The sequence below is a fragment of the Pocillopora verrucosa genome, chromosome 14 (genome assembly GCF_036669915.1).
Source record: "Pocillopora verrucosa isolate sample1 chromosome 14, ASM3666991v2, whole genome shotgun sequence".
In the NCBI taxonomy this organism is placed as follows: domain Eukaryota; kingdom Metazoa; phylum Cnidaria; class Anthozoa; order Scleractinia; family Pocilloporidae; genus Pocillopora; species Pocillopora verrucosa.
In genome coordinates, this window is record NC_089325.1 from 20969901 (window position 1) to 20983131 (window position 13231).

The following is a 13231-nucleotide window of genomic DNA, read 5'->3' on the forward strand; positions in this document are numbered from 1 at the left end:
AACATGCAATGCCGCGAGAGACACAAACAACAATGCTTCACGCACTGCTGCAACCACCACTTTGACGGCCGAAGCGGAAGCTTCGTTCATAAAAACCTCGATGTTTCCTGTAGCTGGTCCCTTCAGTGGAACCGTATTCTACGATGGACAAGTCAACAAAACTATAATCACTGTGAACAAGTCACCCGGCACTTGTGCAGATGATTTAATTTCTACGTAACGAAGCTACAAACGAATAGAACGAATTCTTGAATCGTGGGATGAGGACGACAACCCCACACTTTAATGAAAAACTTTACCACTAACTGACTTTTTTAAAAGTATTATTAAAGTGATGGAATAAAGCTTGTTTGAAATTTTGTAGAGCTACTTGAGCTCATTTTTACGCAATTATAGCTACATTTAGTAGGTGAAAGCAGCGTGTTCACTTTTATTTGAATGACTTATAAGCTCATATGAAAATAGAAATAAAATAAAACAACAACAAAAAAGGGGAATCTTAAGATGTATGAAATAAACAAATTACATCATTTGGAGGGCACTTGTACGGCATTTTCGCATTTGTTGGTTTGTATCAGAAATGTCACTGATTCGCTGCGCTTATTCGTTCGATTTCTGATACATCACCAACTCGTGCGAAAATGCCGTACGCGTGCCCTCCCCATGAAGTAATCTATATTTAATAGTAATGGCATAATTTTCACCACTTTACACTAATTTATCCAATCAAAATCTGATCGCGAAAGCTTTTTCATAAAGAACATTGAGTTAAACTTCCATTTCAAGCGGGAAAGTTTCGTCATTTATATTATATTGAGTCCTACACCATAGATTATTTTGGGTCACCAGCCTGAAAAAAACTGTAAGCGTTTATGAAGTAATGTATTTTTTTAAGCCACAAATGGGCAGAATCTGCGCAAGCATTTTCCAAATACTTCTCCTTCCGAGTTCGCCATCGTCATCCAGCTGATCAAGTTCGCCCCTTTTTTTCACGACTAAAACTTGCACTAAAAGATCGACTCCCCCCCCCCTTTTTTTCAGCTGGATCGAAACTAGATACAAAGTATACCGTTCAGCCTCGTTTTAAGGCGAGGAGACTGGGGAGGCATTCGAGAAAAATAGAGGATCGTGGGAAAATCTACCTGCATTAAGGCGAAGATGGAATCATGTTTTCAGTTTTTGTTTTAAACACTCGACAATAGCGTGATTTGTCTTTTGAAAACGAGCACCTTCCTCTTTATTCAAGACAAACTCATTTTTCCTTCTTATGATGCATTACATTTTATTAGCTGAGAAAATCTGGAAACATATACCTAAGTATACAACAAAGTGCAAAGTGTGAAGATGATCTATTAAGTTGTTGTTCATACCTTTTCAAACTGAGACTCTTTAGTTCCTTGCAAGGGGTACTTGTTAAGTTGCCTTTGGAAAGACTATTGAGTATTTGAAATTTCGGAACATCGTGATGGGAATTTTCGAGTCAGTAACAAAGAAATTGTAATCAAAACAGTTTCCCTTCGTATGTTGTTTACGAAAAGTGATTTACGAAAAGTGGGCCAACATCAAGCTAAAAACGTAGAAGCGAAGGCAAGTTACCTAATTTATGCACCTGTAACCGAATAGGATGGAGGCCAGCGGCCATTAGGAATAACGGGTGAAACAACTGGGGCTATGAGATAAATACAATATCTTCTCGGAAAATCAGAAAAGATTACTATCAGGTATATGCCTTTATGTTAGTTCTTAAGTATTTGATGATAGCTTTGAAGTCAAAGGAATTCTAAAGTCAGTTATAAATTTTAAATCTCATACGCTCTTCTAATAAACGGAAAGGATTACCTTTCTCTGATCAGAAGGTAGCGAGCGACGTGAAATACCTACTGGCGCCAAGGTTTACAAACATTGAATTTCAAGTCTTAAACAGCTGGTCTTAGTTAATTTTCATATCTTCCAATATTTTGAACAATATTCATCCGTTTTTCCGAAAGAAAAAGAACTATTGTTACAATTTTACTCAGAATCTTCTAAGATCTGTTTCGAATCAACATTAAAAAAAATTATATCAAAAGTGGAACTGACTAAATAACAGTTTCAGGGAAAAGTTTACTCGAACGAAAAACTAACGATGGTGAAAATTCAAGCACATTAGGATTCTTAAAATATCCATCTTCATTATAACTAGTAAACATAGCAGGCTAGTAATTATCATAACTGTTGCTCAGGCATTTTGATTTATCCAAGGGAATCATTTCTGGCAAATCTGTTTTCTTATTTTGTTACAAATATACTTGAAGGTTTGAGCAGGGGTGAAATTTTCATGATTTTACATAAAATAATATCGAATATATTGTTTGCTTATACAAATTGTTTTTAGCACCTTGACTCTGCTGAAAAGAAACTGTGAATTTTAATTTGATTTCGTTTCATTCGGACAATGCAGAGATTTACTTTTAAAAATAGAAAAGAGACAAAGGAGTAAATTCGCGCACCCTTACGGCGGTGACGTCTCGCTTCTTACGTAATTATCATAACTGAGGAGAAGTAATATCAGAAAGTACACGAACGCAAATGATCCTCAGATATTTATCATAGTATTTGGAGGTGAACTACAACACGTATATCTTCGTCGAAGATGAACTGCCGCGCGGTTTTTTTATTTTCTCCTGAAAGGCCGTGGTTTTGCATAAGGAAAGCTCTTGCAATGAATATTGCGATAAAACTCATTAAACTTCGCCAAGTATTTTTTATTTGCTCCGGTTCGCTTAATTTCTTGACAAGCGTCACTTATCGATCAATCAATTCTTTTGTCGCATTTCGAATGGCTTTGTTGTGAATTTACAAAAATAATGGATCATGAAAGAAGAAGCGCACGCACTCCGAGCGAGATTTGAAATTGTTGAAGTAAACCAAAGAAGCGTATTGATTTTGTTGGACTATTGTTACGACGTTTACCGCTGTGTGAGACTATAGGAGACAAAGTGAAATTATTCCTGAAGTAAATTAAAGGAGCGAGCTGAAAGAAATGTAGGTGATCATCTTTTCTGAGAGGTGTGAAACAAGGTCTGGTTAGAATACAGCGGTAATTATCCTAACAAGTTCACTATGCAAAGAAAGGAAACTATGGAGAGAAAGGCGCACCGGCCTTCAAGAGTGGATTTAAGAATTGGAGTCTCAATTTTACTTGCCTACGGTAAGTGCGAAAGAATTGATATACAAAAATTTGATAAGGGTAAAATGAAAGAAAAAACGCAGAAAAAAATGACAGATTTGGTTATGCAATTGGTTAACTTGATTCTTATTCGCGTGGAAAGCTTCGGACTCGTTATTCCGGTTTTCAGAAATAAAGCTAGATCGGGTTTTTAATTTTTGAAATTCGTCATTGTCAATTCAAGTTTTGATACTTTTCGCATTGTCCTTTCATTTGCAATATTTTCTACGACCTCAGATTTTTTTAATCCAGAAATTTGCGATCTGTTACATTGCACTTGAGATTTTGAAAACAAAGTTGAAAATTGAGTTAATTTTCTCAGGTGTCAGAATCTTTTATTAGTTTTCTGATATATATGCAAAATCTATAACATCGTATTAGTCTTTTTTACTTCCGAAACTAGATGCCTTTTCGACATTTGAGCCAGATTTATTTACCCCTCAAAAGCTTATTTTGTATACATTTGCCAGTAAACACCCTAGATAGAACTTTAACGGCAGAGAAAGAGATAAATCTTAGTTTTTTCTTGATCTATTTTAACTCAAGATAAATTTGATTTATCTAAATTTGCGAGACGATTTCCAAGCCAATCTTGCATACTAATTATGGCACCGATCAGAAGAAATCGTTCTGTGTGACTGAAAACAGTAGACAGTGTGCTGAATGATCAAGATCATTTTCTGTCGCTAGTGTTTTACGTCTCGTCGGAGGACTTTCTGGGATATAAACCGATTTAAATTTTGGTTTGAGACCTTTTTTAGCCGTAGGATTGGCGCATGATTCATACAGATTGTTAGTCGGAACTCCAAGATTTAAATGGACATACTTAGCTTCGGTTGAAGTGTTCTGTGACATTACAGAAAAAGAAATTAAGTGAAATGGTTGTTTTCTATCCGATCTTTTTTGCCGTCAAGCCGCCAGTTCAGTTTTAAGTAGTTTTCGTCATTTTTCTTCTTTGTTATTATTATCATCCTCATTATCATCACAAGTATCATTACTATTATTATTATCATCACCATTATAAATACCTTTATCATTATGATTTTTTCGTCATTTTTTTTACTTTATCAATATAAATGGTTAATTTTCAAACTAAATCACGTGAATATCTGAGACTGCGCACTTAGCTACGTCAGATAAAAATAATGGGGTAGAAAATCAAAGATATTTTATCCTTATTGTTTGTACCATTTATTTTACAAAATAGAAATGTTACATCAAGTTCTTATGCATTTTTTTTTTATCATGGAAAACTTACTGACCGTCTGGTAACACAACTTTTGATACGGCACAAGGACTCTTCATAAAACGTTATCAATTATTTTTGTTGCCTCCTAGCGAGCGCCGTTGTAAGAGGCAAACTTTTGGTCTTTCAATTCTATCAAACGTTATTGTTTAAGGTCCACTGTATGATAATAACACAGCCTGAACTGCTAATTTATTCAGGATAGTTTTTATGTTATCTTTTTTTTCTGAATCTCTTTGAAGGTCTAACAAGAGTAACAATAACTCAAGCCCAGTTTACAGGTATAGTCCGGTTTTTCTGGCCATTTATGGAAAAAATGAAAAAAATGCTATACAGAAACAAATCATCAAACCAATTCAATAGGGGACAGTTGCTCTTATTTTACACGTAAGACTAATTTTGCTCTTACACCTGGGAAGATTTCTCTTTATCCTTTCATAGCACAGTGCAAGTTTCCGTTATGTCTAATTAAAATAGTCATGTCCTTACGCATGCGCGGAACGTTCCTTTTTAAAGTTCAAGTAGTAATGTCATCATCCTCACTAATTACCTGACCAAGACCAAAAAATAAAGGCGATGTTTCTGAGTTTATGAATCTGTTAAAATTATTTATATGAAGCCTCCCTGGCCCCAGGTCCGGGAAAAAAAATCGTTCTGTTGAAGAAGTTTATAAAAGGGGAGTATTATAATAACACTTGAGATATCATATAAATAAACCTTTCTACATCTCTCTGCTCCTTTTTTAGCGTGCACAACCCGCGGAAATTACACAGATGATGTTTATAGGGAAGTTCCGATAAAAAATGCGAGAACAAGTGTGAAAATCAGCAGTCCAGACTTCCCCAAGTCCTATCCAAGGAACATACAGTGTACATGGAGAATAATCGCTCCATTCGGTCACAAAGTTAGGCTTTCGTTTCTTGAATTTGACTTAGAAGGAACTTACATAGAGACAGGTTGTCATGACTATGTCAGTGTGAGGTGAGTGTTTGATGACAGACAATCACCGTGAGGATATCAGTTCCCATTTTGCCGGCTGTATTCCAAAAATCCAACGTCTTATTAAGGTCACAGTAGTGTCAGACAAAAAGATGTTTCTTTTCAAGGTCTTCATGGGATATTTGGGGGTGTCCCAAATGTCAGATAGACATATCTACCTTGGAAATAGATTAAGGCAGTTATGGGAGTGGGTTAAGTCTGTTTGCTTTATCCTTTCAACAGAAAGCATTTTCCATGCGGTGTTTAACACTTCAGCTTCACTGCAACCAAGTCAAATACCTTAACCAACGTTTCAATGTTTTCGTATTACGGTACAAAATGACAATTTTGAACCTTCCAGTTATAGGCGATCCAGTGAATTAATCGTAAGTTTACGGCCATTAATATTCGGTGATGATTATCAGAGAAGTATTCGATGCTGTGCTGTTATCATAGGCATACAATTCTAACATGCCGTTGGTGTATTTTTCACTGATCATGTTTTTTTTAGTCCTATTCGAAAAGTAAATTTAATAATTTATGGACGCTCATAAGAATGCAGATTTAGTTATCCACCAGACGTAACAATACTTTATCTTACCTTCTGTAGTGACGGTGGGTTAGAGTTTAGAGACAGCAAAGTCGTTAAAAGGCGTTGTGGCTCGACCAAACCTTCAATGGTTATTTCTAGCGGCACAGTCCTTTGGTTGAGATTTCTCACAGATAAGGAGGTGGAACAGACGGGATTCGTTGTCAAAGTACTTCCTGTCAGCGGTAAGGTTACCGATTAAGAAACAAAGAAATAAACAAAAAGCGATTTTGATAAAGAGTGAAGAGTGATCGTATCACTGAACTGAATGCAGGGTGGAGGGGGGGGGGGGTAAGTTTCTTTTCAACAATTTTGTACTTAATGATCAGTGGTGGAAATTTATAAACTAACCCTCTTTGTAATTTACGTTACGGTCAGTATCAACAATGGCAACAACAATGGCAACAAGAAAAACAAAAATAAGGGAAACAGTGGGAAAAACTTGGCTCAAATTCCAGAACAAGAGCCTAAAGGAACCGTTAATCCCGTTGATCAAATTAGTTCAGACCCTTTATGCTCACAGGTATTAGCAAAGGCAGTGTTTTAACCAGTGCTATATCATCTCCATCGTTCCTGCTGTCTCATTTCTCATTCATTGCAGTTTATTTTCAAACCAGAATGTAGCTTTGAGTTGCTATAACACGGGAAAGCAACAAGAGCCTCGCAGTAATTTCTTTACCAAATAAAAAAATAGTCCCTTCATCCTTGGCAGCCTCGACCTCCAAGCGCCATATCGCCATTGGTGTCCTTCTCGGCGTGCTTCTGCTCATTCTCATGGCTATCATTCTCCTTTGCCGCAAACGATTCCGAAAGCCAGACAAGAACGCACGTAAGGTCCATAAGTACCAGGAGCTTCCTATTCCCACGGAAACAGAAGCCGAGCAAACAGACCCTCCAAATGATGTACCAGGATTACCCAAAGAGGATACCTGGAGTAACGCCTCCAAAAACGCTGAAGCGTCGGGATATTGTCCCCTTTCGGAAGAAGTTGACATGGTTGAGCCCAAGGATAGTTGTACATTTCGTAAAGGTTCTTCAAAGAAGGCCACGGAGGACGAAAGTGACCAGCTAGAGTATAGAGAATTGCTTACCGTCGTGTGAACGGATCTCGATATATTTAAGCACAGTTTCGGTTCAAATGGAACCAATGCAAATTCTGGTGAGTTAAGACTGTAACACGTATTTTGACAGTAAACAACTGACGAAATACCTTTCCTTATTCCGCAGCGGCCGAAATATGTTTGAAAAACAATGCTTCTTGGTTCTTGCAACGAGTGTATTATATCTAGATAATGGAATTTGCCATAGCGTGTTTAGGAATATGTCATCTGTCCAAGTGTTACACGATATCTGTCCCTTTTTTTCAATTGGCAGCCACTGACTGTCAGCGTAGTATGACTTACTCAAATGACAACTTTTGTTTAAGCAAAACAGTTATCAGAGTTTATAGGAGAAGAGGGAGGTAGGTGGCATATAGATATCGGTAGTTCTATAAACCGTAAAAAAACGAAAACAAAAACAAAAACAAAAACAAAAAAAAAGCAAAAGCAATCAAACAAATTCCTTGAAACTATATTATCAACCGACGTCTGGGAGTGAGATAACTTCGTGAAACACAAATGAAAGTTTTACCCAAAAACATTAGATCGATGTAATTGAGTTAGTATATATTATTCCAAAGATTAGGATGCTGAAAGACAGAAAACAACTTGAAAGGTTGACTATGAATAAATGAGCCCAAGAAAAGAAAAGGTTCTTTATTTACTTGATGCGACTCAATAATGTGAGCTTTATCGACCCAATTTGGCCACATCTTATAGCCTTTACACAAAGAATAAAAGGATTAATAAACCTCATAAAATTATACGTTTGCTTAATATTTGTAAATTGACTAAGTTTGACCTGTTAACTTTAACTCAAGATTGCAACTATAGCGCAAATGTTACAGCAAAGCTGGTGCGTATCATATGCTTTTGAAAAAACAGTGAGCAAGCACGTTGCCGTAATATGTAGTTTGCTGTATTTTTCATCTCCAGAGCTCGCCAATGATGCAATTCAAGCGAGTCCATGACGTAATAATGTAACAAACCTAGGTATATATTACTTGAATATAAGCGTAAACTAAAGATAAGAATGAGTTATCAGTTTTAAAAATTTAAATTTTCTTACTCATTATTCACTTTATATCTCAGTCTGCTCTTCCACAAAACTTTTTGCTCTGCGTCAAACACTACTCACACTAATTGACCAAAAAAAAACTATGACACCAATTTTTCGTTATTTAGGCTGTGCTTATCGCATTTTCCCATGTTACAGCGTTGTCGTGTCCTGATTATAATACCCATGAGATGCCATTCTCCTGTCGTGGGAGTAGTCGTCTGCACTTGTTCCATTTGATCGTTTCCTATCTGTCACGTTCGGGGTTCTAATCTCCCGCTCGATGAACATGAGGGAGAGGTAGCTAAGCACAAATGCATCCGCCATACAGATAACAGCTATCCAGTAGGCCCAGTTTACTTTGCAGTCCCCAATTTTGTACACACCAGCGTCAGGGCCGCAGACCGCCCGAACTTCGGCACTATCCCATCCAACGGGATGTATTAGACAAGTGAGTAACATACAGAAGCCTTGAAAAAAAGAAAAAAAGAATTAAAGAAATGAAATATAGTCCTTTAAGCGCTGTAGTAAGCTCACCTCTCTCTGTTACGCACCCCTCTCTAAATAACCCCCCTATTAGGAGGTCAGGCTGAAAATACTAACCTATTCTCGAAGCCCAGAAAGAGAGAGCCCTATGTGGTTTGCAATCATGCATTCATGTATAAATTTTGGAGTCGACCTTCTGCACAATGGTTTTTGATATTATGACAGCATTGTGAGGTTCACACGTGGATTTGTTAATTTATTCATTGACATTTTCATTTGTTCCAGTGCCTTACTTGTCTGTAGGACTGCACTTTACCGAGCGATGTTAAGCAATATGACCTCCTGTTCCTGATGCGTGTTCATTTGATCGCAATGTTTGTTTTCGTTCGTAACATTACGTTTGAGCAATTCATATTCGGCGATGCATTTTCTGAAGGATGACTAAAATATGATGTTCAGTGATTTCAGGATTTTTTATTACTTAAATGAGTAGTGGCCTCAAAGTGTTGGGTAAATAGCTCTATCAGTATTTCCTCGTTATGTGAGAAAGAATTCGTTTTACAGTTCCCATGCGTGAGTGGCCATTTAAGATATTTGTTATGAAAAGAGCAAGTGACGTAGATCGCATACACCTGGTTTACAGGTGCCCTAAAGTCATAACAATCTATGCCTTAAAAAATGGCTACTCATATGTAACCACGGCTGTTTTACTTAAATCAAATTTCCTTGCGCGTGAACTGAGAATATTCAGATGGATGGGTCCTTAAGAGGGTGCCTCCAAAGAGAAATAAAAAAATCTTGGATGGCAGCACACTTTCTATCAGAGGTACACTTAAGTAATGGTAATTAACAGATTATTAGCATCAAAAGGAAAATCTTTCAGCCATGACTCGTATAAAAATGTTCCCACGGCTTCTAGACTTTACGTGAACAGACACCGGTTACGATATTTCGTCAGTAGACAGTTTCGAGTTTCTGTGTGCAGGTAACTTAAACAGAGCAAATATCAGATCTTACTTTTTGCATAAAATTTGGCAAAAATAGCAGCTTTATCTGATCCAAAGTAAGACGTGAATATTTCAACTTTCAAATGAATCTCCTAGTATCGTAATGATCAAATGATAATCTTAGATAATTTGTAAAATGAAACAATAATTCGTGAACGATCAGCTAAAAGGTCCAATACTCCAGTATACACCACTCGTGAGAACGTGACCAATATAACCACAACTTAATCACTTGAGGGATTTGAAAACGCTCAGGGTCTTAACCGATGCCTTTATATTTTGCTATTTACCAACACTTCCTTTCCATATTCCAAGCGTGTATATCTATACCTCAAAAAGAGAGAGAATATTACAAGAAATAAATTGCCAAAGGAAAGAAGTATCTGATCTATATTGCTCCCTTTCGCTTTGATCATCTAAATAAGCGCTAAATTGGTCATTAATTTTCAAATTGAATAATTTTCTTACTCCTTCCCTAAATAATTTCAGAGTTAGAAAACACTTAAAAAAAAAATGTATTTTATATAGTTTATCTTCTCAAACTAGCTTTTTTCCAGCTTGCAAATCGAACAATTTTGCCGATACGGCTTGATTCTATTTCTTTACAGAATTCTTTGCGATAGAGTCAGCTGATTTGAATATATATGAGGCCCCTTAATTAATATATTTCGACTTCAAATACTTAAAGAGGGGAAGAGATTTAGTACAAATAATGGAAGGAATGGAAAAGGTCGAAACAACCTGCTCGTGTCTGATGAATTTTATCATTTCCAGACCGTGCAGATCTTCGTATAGATGACAAAATACAAGTTATTTCTACTGGGACTGTTCGTCGTTTTCATTAAAAAAAATAATAGACTTAAGATGTCTTTTCAAGATGACAGGAAGACTTATATACTTCCAAGAGGGTGAGGACAATGTGACATAAATAATAAAACTGAACAGGAATGCGACAGATTTAAGTTCGACTGAGGGTTACTAAAGCTCAGAGGATCCCAATCAAAAAGAGTTTTTCGCTGTTTGTCGGGCTGCCCTGCGTAAATCACATTCTCTACATTTAATTATTAAAGAAATCTGTTTTGATACCGAAAGCTGCAACGTTAAAGAAATTATTGAGAATAATGGTTGGGTGAGAGGTGTCATTAAAGAGTCTCTTTCACAGTGAGGGAAATCTGTGTGGAACACCAAATATTAAGACCTTTAAGACTGACGAAAAATACCCGTAACTCTGTGCTCTAGACGTCAAAAAGCCATGACCCTTGAAATAAGCAATGGATAAAACAAAACATACCCGCTGAGGCTTGTAATCCACTGCTTGTGCGAAAACCGATGCGCGAAGACTCGAAGCAACATAACCAGTACAACAACATCATTGCCACTGAGATAAACGTGGAGGTGAAAGCCAACGCGACAAAAACCGTGCACGCTTGCCAAGCTGTTGAGTAAATTTTTGCGAAATCGTTTAAGCTGCCGGTGCATTCATTGAGGTTGTCGCTGCAGTTACGGTACAGGCCAAAATTCACGCTCTTATCATTGGGACTGATTTTTCCACTGATCCAGTGAGGCTGTACAAAGATTACCACAATCATAATTCCAAGACAAGCGGTGAAAAGCGCCCAAAGCACTACCAAAATCGTTAATGTTTTCGACTGATACCACGGTTTCAAAACTGTGCCACGCGCCATCTTAATTTCTTTCCTCTGGCCTCCTTTTAACTCTCTATGGCGCTGTAATTTCTATAGTATTTTCTCTGGATGAATAACAGTTCTTTATGGCAAGCACCTCAGCTCAAAATAGCTTTAAAGTACCCCCTGTGGCGAGGCTTATATCGGCCGACTTCAGGCGCAAATTTTTACATATTGGACAAAAACCACGCAATTCATGTGCTTAATATACTGTAAAAAAGAGTTTTTGTTTAATTCACCACTATTTACGTGTTTTTCTTAAGCCACCATTTATGATCTAAAGGCATGACGTAAAGAGAACTTTAGAAAAAGTGAAATGAATTGTAAGCAGCCTATTTTATGAAAATTTCGAACATTTTCCTTCCTTATTCATTGCAGACTCCAACAAAAGAACAAAAGTTTGAGCTCCAATATCGCTCATCACTCTCTTTAAAATTCAAGTGTTCGTAATTTCGTATTTTGAAGGAACATCACGCGCAAAGCAAAACATGCTTTAAATTTTTAATGATAAGTCATGTAGCAATTGCTCTGCATAATTACAGATTGACTGAAATCATCCTTGGCGGACAAAAACAATTTTACGGTTCAGTATGGTGAATCTTTAATTTACAGAAGTCTGTAATAACGATCTTAGCTGACCTGTCATGAGAATTTTTGCATAAATGTCTGAAATACCTGCTTCATAAAAACTAACGTTTTAGTTGGGTGAGGTTCTGCGTTAGTTGGTTATGTAAGTTTGTTTAGCTCGATTAATTTGTGTGCTTAGAGAAATGTTAATTTAGAGCTGTAGATCACGTACGAAAATGCCCTCGATCGTTTCTGCCTCCGATCAACTCTGGTCAAGATGATGTCAATTAACTTTTACTGGAGCAGGAGTTCCTGTGTATGTGTGGCATTAACAACTTTGAGCTGATCCTCAGCGATAGGTGTAAACATTAGGCAATAAACTTAGTATTAACAACGTTCAATTTAAACTTAAATTGAGAACTGTGTATTAATATCAGGGAGTTGCACTCAGGATCTGGGTAAACAAAAGCGGAGAACGTAATAGGTGAAATTTCCCTCCATTGCATTTACGCTGCGCCGCATTTCCTTGAATAAACAAACATTATTGGAAATCTTTGACCAATTATCCGACAATTTTCAGTGCACAACTGTTCGGTGCACTAAAGCTGAAAAAATATCCGTATTACTTCCGTCGCAAGTGCTTTCAACCAATTTCCTTGAAAGATTTGCCGGCTTTGATTCAAAACTTTGACACAACCGTTCTGATGTCGGCAAAATTATGTAAGAACTAATGTCCCTCAACAAAAACGGTACAAACGCACATTTAACAAGGGAAAATGCTCGAGTCTAGCCGACTCGCATGCCAAAATAATCTGATAGACACCTTTCTACGTGCTCTGTGATGAAAGTGCAGCTAATATAAAAGTATAAGGTGGAAGTCAGCAATCTGACATTTTGGAAACTTTCCAGTGACGATATTGACCAAAACTTCCGGAAATCAGACATAAAATCAATACAGGATGTAGATTTTAAAACTGAAAAGAAGGTTTACGAAGATTCCTTGTCCTCCACCAGAAAAATTTTGAGCCTAATGATCTAATACTTCTCTTATCATTTTTATTGTTGATTGTTTGAACCCGAGGGTAACATGTGATCATGCATAATCATTCGAGTGAGGGTAGTCCTGGGAATGAATGTGGTCGATTTTGGCCCAGTTTAGGCTAAACCATTGACCACTGTTGAATCATAAAAAAAATTCAACAGAAAAAGCTGGTACTTTACGAAAACACGCGTACATTATTCCAGTAAGAAGTATCATATCAAAAACAGTTTGTAAGTAAGACTAAGGATTAGTAGGGGGAAGGAAGA

The 13231-nt window shown here is 36.9% G+C and overlaps 2 protein-coding genes across 3 annotated transcripts; one reads left to right on the forward strand and one right to left on the reverse strand.

Annotated features, from left to right (window-relative positions):
• Positions 1-2871: 2871 nt before the first annotated feature.
• On the forward strand, positions 2872-7625 carry LOC131775711 (uncharacterized). 2 transcript variants are annotated; one of them, XM_059091839.2, is made up of 5 exons: positions 2872-3190; positions 4697-4735; positions 5201-5435; positions 6043-6206; positions 6734-7625. In XM_059091839.2, the coding sequence occupies exons 1-5, from the start codon at positions 3103-3105 to the stop codon at positions 7120-7122; spliced, it is 915 nt and encodes a 304-aa protein (XP_058947822.1). In that variant the 5' UTR covers positions 2872-3102; the 3' UTR covers positions 7123-7625. The 2 variants fall into 2 exon arrangements, with proteins under 2 accessions (XP_058947822.1, XP_058947823.1); XM_059091840.2 differs by lacking the exon at positions 4697-4735.
• Positions 7626-7763: 138 nt separating this feature from the next.
• Positions 7764-11476, reverse strand: LOC131775712 (LHFPL tetraspan subfamily member 5 protein-like). Its single transcript, XM_059091841.2, has 2 exons — positions 10963-11476; positions 7764-8648 (listed from the first exon to the last, which is right to left on the reverse strand). The coding sequence occupies exons 1-2, from the start codon at positions 11354-11356 to the stop codon at positions 8332-8334; spliced, it is 711 nt and encodes a 236-aa protein (XP_058947824.1). The 5' UTR covers positions 11357-11476; the 3' UTR covers positions 7764-8331.
• Between the last annotated feature and the right edge of the window lie 1755 nt (positions 11477-13231).